At 46.2% G+C, this 13385-nt stretch overlaps 1 protein-coding gene across 1 annotated transcript in view; it reads right to left on the bottom strand.

Moving 5' to 3' along the window:
• Positions 1-13385, bottom strand: part of LOC147886038 (DUF21 domain-containing protein At1g55930, chloroplastic-like) — a 99822-nt gene that overhangs the window by 82251 nt on the left and 4186 nt on the right. Inside the window, exons 2-4 of the mRNA XM_087396308.1 lie at positions 8185-8282; positions 7976-8069; positions 7690-7767 (exon numbers count right to left, since the gene is read on the bottom strand). Coding sequence (XP_087252434.1) covers positions 7690-7767; positions 7976-8069; positions 8185-8282 — 270 coding nt within the window. The remainder of the gene's footprint in view (positions 1-7689; positions 7768-7975; positions 8070-8184; positions 8283-13385) is intronic.

The raw sequence follows: 13385 nt of genomic DNA, 5'->3' as shown, positions 1-13385 counted from the left end.
GCATGTACCTGCTCACCTGAGATACTGCAAACTGAATATCAGGTCTAGTGTTGCAGAGATATATGAGGCATCCAACAGCTTGACTGTAAAGTGTGGCATCAACTGATTCTCCTGCATCATGCATTGTGAGTTTCAGCCCCGACTCCATAGGAGTGGCTATGGGCTTACACTCTTGCATGTTAAATCTGTCCAAGAGTTTCTGAACATACTTAGACTGAGACATAACAGTGCCACGTCTCTCATGAGAGAACTGGATCCCCAAATAAAAGTGAAGCAGCCCCAAATCTGACATGTCAAAGTTGGTCTGCAAATCAGCTTTGAAATCTGCAATTTTTTCTTCATTGGACCCTGTGAGCAGTAAGTCATCGACATAAAGAAGGATGACTAATATTTCCCCCCCATCCATCTTGATGTAGAGGGTGCTCTCAGTAGGACTATTGTGCAGCCCCTTGCTGGTCAAAAAGGCATGTATCTTAGCATACCATGCACGAGGGGCCTGTTTCAGCCCATATATAGCTTTATTGAGTTTGCATACTTGAAGTGCATTTGCTGTAATTTCAAAGCCCGGAGGTGGTTTGACATACATCTCTTCCAGCAAGTCCCCATTTAAGAAGGCTGTTTTTATGTCCAACTGATGAACATTCCACTCAAAATGTGCAGCCATTGCAATTACTGATCGGATGGTGGTCATCCGGGATGTAGGAGCAAATGTCTCCTCATAATCTATGCCCTTTTTCTGAGCATAGCCCTTAGCAACCAGCCTGGCCTTATATCTGTCAATGGAGCCATCTGGCTTCCGTTTGACTTTAAATACCCATCGTGTGCCAATAGCATGTTTACCCTGTGGCAAGTCCACAACATTTGCAATGGACTGCAACTCATCTTGCATGGCATTCATCCAATGCACATTGCCTTTTGCTTCTTCAAATGTGGCAGGCTCCTCTTCATCAAGAAGAGTACCTGCATATGCTGATTCCACTGAATTAGCACCTTCCATGTGCCTTGCTGCACTGCGAGTCCTGCCAGGTAACGGAGCATCAAGTTTACTTTCCCTGAGAGTCTGTAACAGCCAATTTGGGACTGTTTTTGCTGCATGTATGTCTGCAATTTCTTGCTACACCACCTGTTCCACTGCTTGTGGAGGAGGCAAGACATCCTGTGGCGGAACTGAAGCATTTGAAGGTGGCTGTAAATTCTGATTTGGATCAGAAAAATCAGCAGGGGAACCCAAAGCAATGGGTAGCAACCCTTGAAAGACATCCTCTGAAGATGAAGGCATTTGAAATTCAGCCCGAGTGTGAGCTGAATTTTCAGAAAATATCACATCTCTACTTACAATGATTTTGCGTGTAGCAGGATTGTAGGGACGATACCCCTTGCTTTCTGCACTGTATCCAACAAATATGCATTTGATGACTTTATCTGACAATTTGTGTCTAAATTCAACTGGCACATGTGCATAGGCAAGGCATCCAAAGACTCGGAAGTGATCCACTGAAGGCTTCCTGTCATTCCAAACCTCAAAAGGAGTTTTTGTTTTTAAAGCCTTAGTGGGAGCCCTGTTCAAAATGTAATTGGCACACATCAAACCCTCTAGCCAAAATTTATGAGGCATGTGTTTGCTTTTCAGCATACATCTGTCCATTTCCATGAGGGTTCTATTTTTCCTCTCAGCTTTGCCATTTTGCTGAGGGGTCAGCCTGACAGTGAGCTGATGCACAATACCCTTTTGCTTGAGAAAAGCATCAAATTCTGCAGATAGGTATTCCCCACCTCTATCCGTGCGTAATGTCTGTATCTTGAGTCCGGTTTCATTTTCAACCATGGCTGAAAAGTGTTTAAACACTGTGAACACTTCAGATTTCTTTTTCAGCCCATAAACCCAAGTAAAATTGGAGTAGTCATCAATAAATGTGAAAAAGTAGAGATGACCACCCAATGACGGAGTCCTCATGGGACCACAGACATCACTGTGTATAAGCTGCAATTTGCGAACAGTTTTAACTGAACCATCCTTCTTGAAGGGAAATCTATGCATTTTACCTAAAATGCACCCTTCACAGGCATGTGGAGGAGGTATCTCAAGAGGTGGCAATGCATCAACCATTGAAATTTTCTGAAGTGTCATTAAGCTGTTGTAATGCATGTGGCCATATCTGGCATGCCATAATTCTGCATTTTGCATGGCAGCTGTAGGAGTAGAAACTGCCAGAGCATGGGCTGCTCTTTTCTCAAAAATATCAAGCTGAAAAAGGCCACGCAGCAAAGTACCAGATAACCTTAAGGCATAGTTAGCTTCCCTGTCTCGGACAGCACATTTGTCATCCTCAAAGATGACCTGAAATCCCCCTCTGTTAAGAGTGGACACTGAAAGAAGATTTTTGGTTATGCCAGGCACATATAAGACATCTGAAAGTCTGAAAATTGAGCCATCAATTGCAGTGAGCTCAACCTCTCCTGTGCCACGTACTGAATATGAGGAGTTGTTGGCACAAGTGACTTTCTTACCAACAGGAGGTGGATGCAAGGAATTAAAAAGACACTTCCTAGAAGTGATGTGCTTGGATGCACCGCTGTCAAAATACCATGTGTTTAGTGTTTCATTAACACTGAAAGCAGATGCATCTGTAGAAGAGTCAAAGCTGCAAGTCAGAAATGCATATGTATCATCACTGCAAGAGGCTGTACTATCCCGAGCATCTGGAACAGCCAACCTAGAATCTGAAATGCAAGATAAAAAGGCATAATCTTGACCAACAAAGTTGGCTGAAGCATCCCCACTGTCAGATGCACAAGGGGCTGAATCTGAAACAGCCATTCCTGAGCTGTTTTTCTTTTCTTTTGCAATCCTTTTCCTGCATTCTGCTATGTGATGACCTGGCTTTTTGCAGTAGTGACAAAAACCCTTCTTTTTGTAGTATATTGTTTGGCTAAAAAGTCACAGGCTTTCGAGAAGTTCAAGGACTGAAAGGCCAGAGTTGAAAAGGAGACAATGGAGGATGTCAAGACGTTCCGCACAGACAGGGGGGAAGAATTCACCTCAAATGAATTCAACACATTTTGTCGCAAGCATGGGATCAAGCGACAACTCACCACAGTACATACTTCTCAGCAAAACGGGGTAGCCGAGAGGAAGCATAGAACCACCACAGAGACAGGGCTTGCTATGCTCCGAGGGAGGAACGTTTCTAAAGCCTATTGGAGGGAAGCTATCAATACAGCCGTACACATTCTCAACAGGACCAAGACGAAGGCTACCAAGGACAAGACTCCATATGAGGCATTTTATGGTAAGAAGCCCTCTATCACTCATCTTCGCATTTTTGGTTCTAACGCATGGGTGCATGTGCACAAGGAAGACACGACCAAGCTTGATTCCCGGAGCAAAAAATGTATCTTTGTTGGGTATAGTGAAGAATCCAAGGCCTATCGACTCTTCGACCCAGTAAAGAAGCAGATCCTTATCAGTCGGGATGTTGTCTTTGAGGAAAAGGAACTTGAACTCCAGGAGGAGCCTCAGATTGAGGAGGAGGAGATTGTTCAACCCCCGAACCCACCCACCCCGCCCCAGGTTGACCATCCAAGAGGTGGCGAAATCAGAAGCTGATGTTCCACAAGGTACTAAGGAAGAGCAGGATGTTCCAGAAGCAATTCCAGTTCCTCCTCCCACTGAGAAGCAGAAGAGGTTGCCCCAATGGTACTTACGGACATTGGAAGACTCTTGGGTCACCGAATTACCTGAGAGTCACAGTTTCGGATTGCGTCGGTCCCAACGTCTTCAAAAGACCCCATCCGTGAATTTTGCATTGGTGGCTCAGCTTGACGAGCCAAGGACCTTTGAGGAGGCGAAGGACAATCCAGAATGGCAAGCTGCCATGCAGGCAGAGATGGATGCTATACTGAAGAACAATACCTGGGACTTAGTGGCCCGGTCCCCGCAACGGAAAGTCATCGGTAAGTGGGTATACAAACTTAAATACAAATCAGACGGCAGCTTGGATAAGTAAAAAGCAAGGTTAGTGGTCAAAGGTTTTGCTCAAACTGAAGGCATGGATTTTGAAGAAACTTTTGCTCCCACAGCTCGCATGGTTACTATCCGGACAGTAATTGCCCTTGCTGCCCAATTCCAGTGGCCCACTTTTCAAATGGACGTGAAGTCTGCATTCGTTAATGAAACCCTGGAGGAGGAGGTATACGTGGAGCAGCCACTGGGCTTTCAAGATCGAAGGTCCCCATTAAAGGTCTGCAGGTTGAAAAAGGCATTATACGGGCTAAAACAGGCCCCCAGATCTTGGTACCAAAGGATTGATGTATTCTTTCAAAAGATAGGGCTAAGTCGGAGTCCTCCTAAGGCAAACCTTTACTTGTTCATTGAGAAGGGGTTGCAACTCGTACTTATCCTCTATGTTGATGATCTTATCTTGATAGGTGACCATGTCAAGAAGATTTCACAGGTCAAGGAGCTACTCATGTCTGAGTTTGAGATGACTAACCTTGGGTTATTACACTACTTCCTTGGGATAGAAGTAAAGCACGCCAAAGACACGATCTTCATTTCACAGGAGAAATATTGCAGAGAACTTTTGAAGAGATTTCAAATGGAGGATTGCAGGGGACAGCAGTAACTCCCATGGAGGTCGGGCTCAAGGTAAGTGTTCACGACACATCTCAGCCGGTCAATACTCCCGTGTACCGACGATTGGTAGGAAGTTTGCTTTACCTTATCAATACTCGACCTGATATTTGCTATGCACTTGGGCTATTATGCCAGTTCTCTGCTTCTCCCAAGAAGAGTCATTGGGATGCAGGTTTACGGGTGTTGAGGTATCTAAAGGGTACTTGCACCTATGGGATCACCTACACCAAAGGCATCAAACTAGGCGGGTTCTGTGACAGTGATTGGGCGGGTGATGCTGACAACAGGGTATTGTTTTTTACTTGCATCTGCTGCCATCTCTTGGCTGAGTAAGAAGCAACCCACAGTGGCCCTTTCATCTACAGAGGCAGAGTACAGAGCCGCGTGTACAACAACTTGTGAGACACTGTGGTTGAGGTGAATTCTGGAGGACATGGATGTATGTCAGGAGGACGCAACACTACTGATGTGCGACAATCAGAGTTGCATAGCCATTGCCAAGAATCCAGTGTACCATGCGCGGACCAAGCACATCGAAGTTCATTACCACTTTGTTCGAGAACTCATCATCGACGACGTGATCGAGCTTATGTACTGCCCGACCACCGACAACTTGTCCAACCTCTTCACGAAGGCACTTCCTCGAGAACAGATGGAGCACCTCATCAAACGAATGGGGATTGGCCCACAATTCTCACATTGAGGTGGGGTGTTAGAAACTCACTGTGCCCACCTGTGAGCCCCCGATTTGAGGGGACAAGGGGCAGTGAGAGGTAGGAGGGCTGGGGAAAGAGAGAGACTCAGGCCGGCATCATAGGCAACCAGCACACGGGCTGGTTGCTGCCTGCAACAGCAGGAATATAAGGGGCCTTAGGCCTCACTTGGAGGCTTCTGCAGCTGCGCAGACTGGCTGCACAGGGCTCCCTTAAATAGGGGCCTGTGGCAGGCCAAGTCGGCCCAACCAGAGCCACCGACCAGGGCCAACCCTGGTCGGTTTTCTAGTGCCCACCTGGTCGGCCGCCAGACAGGGTACCGACCCTGCTGGTCGGTCAACTCAAGGGGCCTGGGCAGTGCCTATAAAAGGCCCACTCCTGCAAGACTGAAAGCCTCCTTCCAAGGCTGTGCTGTGCACTCAGTTCTGGAGCAGTTTGTGAGAGAGAGAGTCCTTCAGTATTCTCCAGCACTTTGCTGTATTTTGTATTGCTCCCTCTGAGCTGTTTTTTCTGCCCACCATCCGGTGGATGAATATACTCTCTCTCTCTCTCCGTCCAAGTTATTTCTGAGTGAGTGTTTGTTGCATCTGTGATCATCTATCTGAGTTGAGTGTGTGTAAGAGTTGGAGAGATCTTGGGTGGAGTTTTGAGTGATTCATTCCCTCCTATTCTCCAACACTCGGACATCTTCTTCATTGATTCTCCTGACGAAACCGTCGCATCCATGCATCCTTCATTTGCTCACAGCCCTCAAAATAGCCTATCGAGAATATGTTGAACCATCTCTAAGCTATCTTGCTTAGAGTGTACAGGACAATCCTCCTCAGCATTACACGGTACAGAGCCTCATCCTTGTGTCCCCGAAAATCTTGGCACCTTGATTCTCGGCGGGGACACATTCCTCTACTTGTTCAAGACTGACTCAATTATCCGAGCTTATGGTCTTCTATTTGTGTGTCCTGGCTCGTGACTCAAGCTGTTTCGTATTCTAGCCTCTTGGGTGGAGTATTGTGATAGTCTCGTCTTCACTGCCTGTCACACAACACCACCTACCCAAAGCTCTCTTGAGGGCTCTCTCAATTTTTATTGTGGAGGCTCCTAGTGCTTTCTTGGACTTGAGCTAAGTATTGGTTCACTCATGGTGTCTACTAGGTAGCCTGAATTGCACCCCAATCACAGTCGTATCAGGCCTGCATGTGCCTCGTAGTACACTTGGATCACTGCCATTGTCACTTCTATTCAGTTGGTCTCGGAGCCTTCTACACCAAGTTCCTGGATAGCTTCTTATCTCTCTTACTCTTGGTCCTCCAAGTCTACTTGGCCAAGCTCCAAGAGCTCCATGCGCCGACCTATATATCTTTGGAACCTTTTAGCTCTCTCATCGGACATTTGCCTATGCTCAATCTGGCACTACTCCATCCAAAGCCGATGTCAGCCTTATGCATAATTGGTGAGAACATGTGCGTCATGGCTGCAACTGGTGCAAATCTTTGGAAGTACGACATGAATCCTGCCAACAGGCACACCTCACTCACATCATCGCGGTGTACCTCAAGTGATAGCCAAACATTGGCATTTAATTTCTCAGCATGCACTCTCATGTTGCAACGTTGCATGCTTGACTACTCACTCATGGGACATCACTTGTGTGCACACATGGGAGAAGAATGTCCATCAACCTCTCCTTTCGTTCGTGCTACAGGGAAAAATGAGCAAAGGTATGGAGGGACAACATGCTCAGTTGCCAAGCTTGATTTTACTAATGATTACTCGATGCAATTACTATATAACCAAAGAAAAAAAAACCAAAAAATGCTGAACTTAATTTATTAGCAAGCAGTCGTGACCCATAGAAAGATTACAAGCAAACACCACCTCTACACGAGAGCATAAGCTTTGCATGAATATACTCAGCATGTGTGAGAACATCAAGGACTCTCTGTAGCTGAACCCAAGCCTGATCAACCCTGTAAACGTGATCAACCACCACCCCCTGCATCCGGGCGTATGTCTTTGTATATGTAGGCCGCATGGCCTGAACCCCAAAAAAATCCCACCTCTGATTCAAGAAGTATTACACGCAGGATTCCTGCCACGAGGCTCAGAATCACCCGGTTGAGCCAAGGTGGCCACATGTGCATCCTCGTGGCATCTTCCGCATGAGGGTTTTAGGGCTCCAACATATTGGATTACGGGCAGCGTACAAACTTAGAGCAATAGGTCGCACACAATGGCTGTCACAAACTTATTTTATGCTATATATGTATCCAAAACTTCCTAATGACCCAAATCTGTGAAAAGTAAACCAGATGCAATATCCAGACTAAGTTACTAGCTTACCACTACACGTGCTACCTCAGTTGCATTATGAACAGCGATACTCTTTGGAGTAATCTCTGTCAGCAGCAGAATCACAACCTAGAAGAAAGAAACATAGCACAAAAGGTCATTTTTAGAGGATCAAGACCAGCCAAGCCAACAAATTTCATAAAGCATGGCACTAAAGATGGGAACTGTAGCAGAGAAAGGTTTTTGCAACCATAATCTATGTATGAAGTTATAACAGTAGAATCATTTCATCAAAACACCAGACTGAGTCACTGAGTGAGCACTTTTAAGCACTTACAGTCATTACTCCAGTAGCTGCACTTATTCCTGCTTCACCAAACAGTGCAGTTGCAGCATCTGTCACTAGAGCAGTTGCTGCTATGTTGGCAACCCTGTGAAAATCAAACTGAGTTGTTCATCTCCCATAGAAACCACTCCCATTTCAGCAGCCATATTAAAATTAAACATGAGATGACAAGATGAAAAGAAACAAATAGCATGCAGTACGTTGTTCCAATAAGAATTGTTGTAAGAAACCGCGTAACATCCTTTCTTAGCATTTGAAAAACACCTCCTTCTGTCTCCTTCTCTGCTAGCTCACGAACCTGGAAAACAATCACGCCCCAACAAAGACAGTGGCTCAGATATGAATAATCCATGGCAAGTAGTGTATTAAAACCATTATCATCATAAAGTGCATATTTACAATATAAATTGGCCAGATCTCACAACTTAAAAGAACAAACTTGTTTATACTTTGCATTTCTAGTATAATTTGACTGTGTTAGACTTATCCAGAGTTTGAAGGATGCACATGATTTCAAGCTGTTAACATACACCATCACAGGATCTGAGTTTATATGATGGCAAGTTGCCTTCATAAAGAGCACTATACAGCAAATATTTTCCATTAAGCAAGATGTAAAGCACAATTGTGAAGTATTTTACCAGCCAGAACCGCATGCTAATCTTAAATAATTTGGCAACTCGGGGTTCCATTTGATAATGAGAGTTCCTCTTTAAGGTAGGAATACATTAAATATGCCAAGACCTCCAAGGCAAGCTACACGGGATAAGAAGCATACCTGCAATGCCACACCTTGATTCACCAGGGACCAAAAAAATAGACCTTGCAGCCAAAGAATTACTTTGCCTAGATGCCCTATACATCTAGTCACTAAAGCCATTCACATGAAATTTTACATTTTTTATAGAAGTCGTCTATTGAAAGCAACACACATGTTCTAGTAAACAAGTAGTGAAGATAATCTGTTCTAGTAAACAAGTAGTGAAGCAACACACATGTTGTAGTAAACAAGTAGTGAAGATAATTTATTCTTGTGCTTTCTGTAATAAAAAAGTTTTGTTACAGGTACCATTTCCATGGAATACTATCATGCTTTTCTTTCTTATTATACACACATATTCTTAAATTTATGTGAGTTATTTCCTGACAGGCATTCCACACAGCAGTGGCCAAACATGTTTTATATCTCATGCATCGATTAGATTATATCAGAGAGCTCTCAACCTTGCTATGCATCATGCTCACAGCTTTCACCCTCAGAACCGAGGTGGTCATGGAACACATCATGCTCCAGTCAACATCATTCACATTTTTGGCAAACATTGTGGTGTTCATGTGGAGCCTATGTGGCAGCCCATTAAGCTCCATGCTGATGCTCCAGCTGTTGTGACTTGCATGGCAGCCAGCCAGCCAGCTGCTGCCTGTTGTGACTTACCTGGGAGCCACATGGCAGCCAGCCAGTACCAGCTGCCGCCTTGTGTGCCGTAGCTGTTCTCCATCTGTGTTGGCAGCCTCTACTATTGCATAAATCAAGAGAAGGCCTAATAGGAGAGGAGGCACAAGACTCTGCCTTGACCATGGCTGACCATAGGAGTCATGTTAGAAAACACAGAGACAGGTTGGTTGCTGTAGCCAACACTCCATAGAGCGGACGATTGTGTGTGAAAGTAGCCCACGAAAAACATAGTGCTAAATTCAGATCTCACACCTTTTCCTTTTGTGCACTCAAGTAAATGTAGATAGAGATAGATGCACACACAGTTATCAAACCATGCTCTACTCAGTAGAACAGCAAAATAGATTGCTTTAATAGATGGACAAAACCTCATACAAAGGTGTGTGCAGTGTGCCACCATCTAGCAGATATGGTGCTGCGTATATGTAGACCCCTGGCACCACAATACTGTTCTCCTATCTCTCTTGGCACCTCCAAAACTCTGTTAGCCTGCGAGCTCCTATGGAGCTTTAGTGGGCTGAGTAGATGCCCCTCCAACAGACCTCCTTGCTGCTCCGGTGGACAGCCAAAGCAGAAACAATAACATATATTCTCCAAAAGATGGACCAAAACCATATACAAAATATGTGCACAGTGTACCATCATCCAGCAGGAGGGTGCTCCAAAACTGTTTTCTTACCTCCTCATGGCACCTTCAAAACACTCCCAGCCTGCATTCTCTCCTAGAGCTTCAGTGGGCTGCATAGTGGTGCTCCGTGGATACTCCTTGCTGATGCTCTTCCCGATGAAGACTTGTAGAGGTGTGCTTCACAAACCTCAGATGTGTTTGCTGCTCTGGAACTGCAGCCAACCTGAGAACCTGTAAACCGTAAGTGTAGGATACTGCTCTTCAACCTGTAGGTGATCGGCAGCAGACTGTATGCACAGCTGCTGTATGATCCTCAGCCTCCCTGCTGCCCTGGTAGACAGCCAGCACTAGTGGCTTGGTAGAATGGTTTGGCCCCAGGGCTAGGGGTAGGGCTGGAAGCCCTCCAAAAACACACGACCCAGTCTGTAAATCTACAGACAGGCCTGACTTTACGTTGCAGACAAAAACTTGCCCAAACAGTGCACCTTGCTGCCACGTGGCAGCACGACATTGCTGCCCCTCTCTGTTGCCTATTTCCAGCCTGCCCCGACCTGTCCTGCAGCTCCAGAGTGCTCCTGTCTGCTGTGCACGCCTGCAGCACATGTTGCAGACTTCTAACTTGACCCTGACAGTCTACGTTGACTGTCCTAGCACTGTCTCTTCTGCTCCAGGATGGTGCTGACATAATCACAGTCTTCTGACAGTCTTTCAGGCTGTCCATGCTGCCCACATGGCAGCTAGCATGCTGCCCATGTGGCAGCCCTGCAAATGCCTTCAGATCTTCCCCCGAGGCAGTCCAACTCTCTGCCCACGTGGCAAATCCTATGTGCTGTTGGTACACCTCCCCCATGCTCTCCTCATTTTGGGCTTACAGGTGGGGAGGTGACCTAGATAAACCCAACAATAAAAAGCGTCCCTGGATAGGGCACTCCAATATTCGGTTTTGCGCCTCAGATTAGGCTGCAGGTGGAGCAGCAGGGAGGCCACAAATCAAGCAGTGCAGAGTTCAACATTGCCTTACAGCTAGGGAACTGGTGACACCAGAGGATCCAGTAGCAATCAGGGATTGGGTACTGCGAGATACAGGCCCTTCCCATGATTGTTGGCATGACTATGGACTCGGTCTTCCCTCACATACAACGGGCGGACAAGGCGTTTTCAGCCTGGACCATGCGAAAAGATACGAGATGAAGGTGGTTAGGGATCAATTGTCAACAATTGGTCAACAGATTGGATTTGGTGGCGATTGCTAGGTTTTTGCTTGGCATGCTCCCCAAAGCTATAAAGGATCTGTTACAACCATGGTTGGAGGACAAGGTCGGCAATGTCACTTTTGAGGAGCTAGTGCCTCTTCTTCTACAAGAAACGCCCGGGAGAAAAAGTACGATGGATCCAAAGAGAAGCCCTTTCTTACACAAGACAAGAGCAAAGGTGCGAGAAAGGCAAGCCTGGCAAAGGCAAGCCCAGAAACAATAACAAAAGGAATGACAAAACTGATGATGATGAGGACACTTCATTCAATGGAAGCAAGAAGAAGAAGAAGTGCTTCCCCTTCCACCAGCCAAGACATTTTGTGAAGCATTGCCAAAAGAAGAAGGTTGATCAGAAGAGAAAGAAGTCCAATCAAGAGTCAAAGGAGTCAAAACCAACAGCCAATGTCGTAATAACTGAGGAACATTTCTTGGTAACAACACTTACTGAAGTAAGATATGCAGCTCTTGGTGTACTGTTGGATTAGGGTTTGTCATCTCCCCACCAGCCCCCAAACGAGGAGTGCATCGGGGGGGTGTACCTAGGGTTTGAGAGATTGCCACATGGGCAGCATTGTGGCTGCCATGTGGGTAGTAGTCAAACAAGTGAGTACAAGTACTCGTGAGCACTGCCTTCAAGTTGGTTCTGTCAAAGGAAAACAATTGTCAAGATGACTAAATGATTAATTTGCAACACATGTGATGGAAACCGTGTATAGGAAAGTTCGAATTATTTGCAAACTCCGTGTGTGTGTGTGTGTGTGTGTGTGAGAGAGAGAGAGAGAGAGAGAGTTCTTAAAAAAAGAAAGTGTGTGTGAGTGAGTGTGTGTGGGAAAGAGAAAGAACCAAAATAGAAGGGGGCCACGTGGCAAAGTGTGTGGGACACTTTTTTAACAAAAGTGTACCTAGAGCGCTGCCTGAAGGCAGTGCTAAAGAGAGGTACTTGGCATGTCGGAGGCTCTCTAAAGGACCAGATCAGCACAGATCAGAGGCGAGATGTTTGCTGATCATATGCGACTGTCTGCAGCATGGAATGGAGCAGATCTAGGGCTGAGAAGAGTCCAGATAGAGGGCAGGAGAAGATGGATTGAAACAAGTCTCGAGAGCGTGATGCTTGGCAGGATCCAAGTTGCCCTTAGATTCTGAGGGGACAGCAGGATAATGTCCAGGATTGCTAAAAAACACGGGTAGATTCGTGATCAGGAGCTGCCAGTTGAAAGACCAATGAATGAGGACGTCTTCAACTTGTTCCAAAGTGCTTCTCGAGCATTTGCATCGACATGTTCGTATTCTCCCACGGTGGGTTGGTGAGAAGTGTTGGGTTTATCTAGGTCACCTCCCTACCTGTGAGCCCCCAAATGAGGAGAGCATGGGGGGAGTGTACCAACAGCACATAGAATATGCCACGTGAGCAGAGAGTTGGACTAGATCTGAAGGCATTTGCACGGCTGCCACATGGGCATCATGCAGGGCAGCATGGATGGCATGAAAGACTATCAGAAGACAGATATTATGTCAGCACCAGCCTGGAGCAGAAGAGACAGTGTCACATGCACCACGGTCAAGCCCAGGTTGCAGTGACACAACTGGCTGCCTTGTCAGCCATCGCAGCTCCCTACATAGCATATATGGCAGATTTTGAGGCCTCCAAAGGGCAACAACAAGCATAATAAGTGGACTGGGGGAGGCGCCTTTTATAGGCAGCCTCAACCCCCTCTATGTCCGCCCCTAGGGCTGAGCAATCAGCCCAACCAGCCCAGCCAACCAGCACTCAGCTCCCAGCCTCCGGCAACACCTTTCAGCCATCCTATGGTCGAGGTTTGGTGTCCTGTTTCAGCCACATAGCTCCATCTCCTTCATGTCGCAGTTAGGGGAGTGGTACAGCTCAATTTTGTATGCCGATTTGGCACCCATGTACAACAGTAGTCAGGGCATTTATGCCAGCAGTGTACTATAGTTAGGAAGACTCTTGTGTCTCTCGTGCTTGAGTTCTCCTTGTATGTTCATCTATTTTCCGCACAGCTAGTCCCCGCATGTTACAAGTCAACATGGACTATCAGTGTCAAC

Source organism: Dipteris shenzhenensis, chromosome 25, assembly GCF_047967505.1.
Source record: "Dipteris shenzhenensis isolate YYH24624 ecotype China chromosome 25, Dip_SZ_1.0, whole genome shotgun sequence".
Lineage (NCBI taxonomy): Eukaryota > Viridiplantae > Streptophyta > Polypodiopsida > Gleicheniales > Dipteridaceae > Dipteris > Dipteris shenzhenensis.
This window is presented reverse-complemented; position numbering and strand designations above follow the sequence as displayed.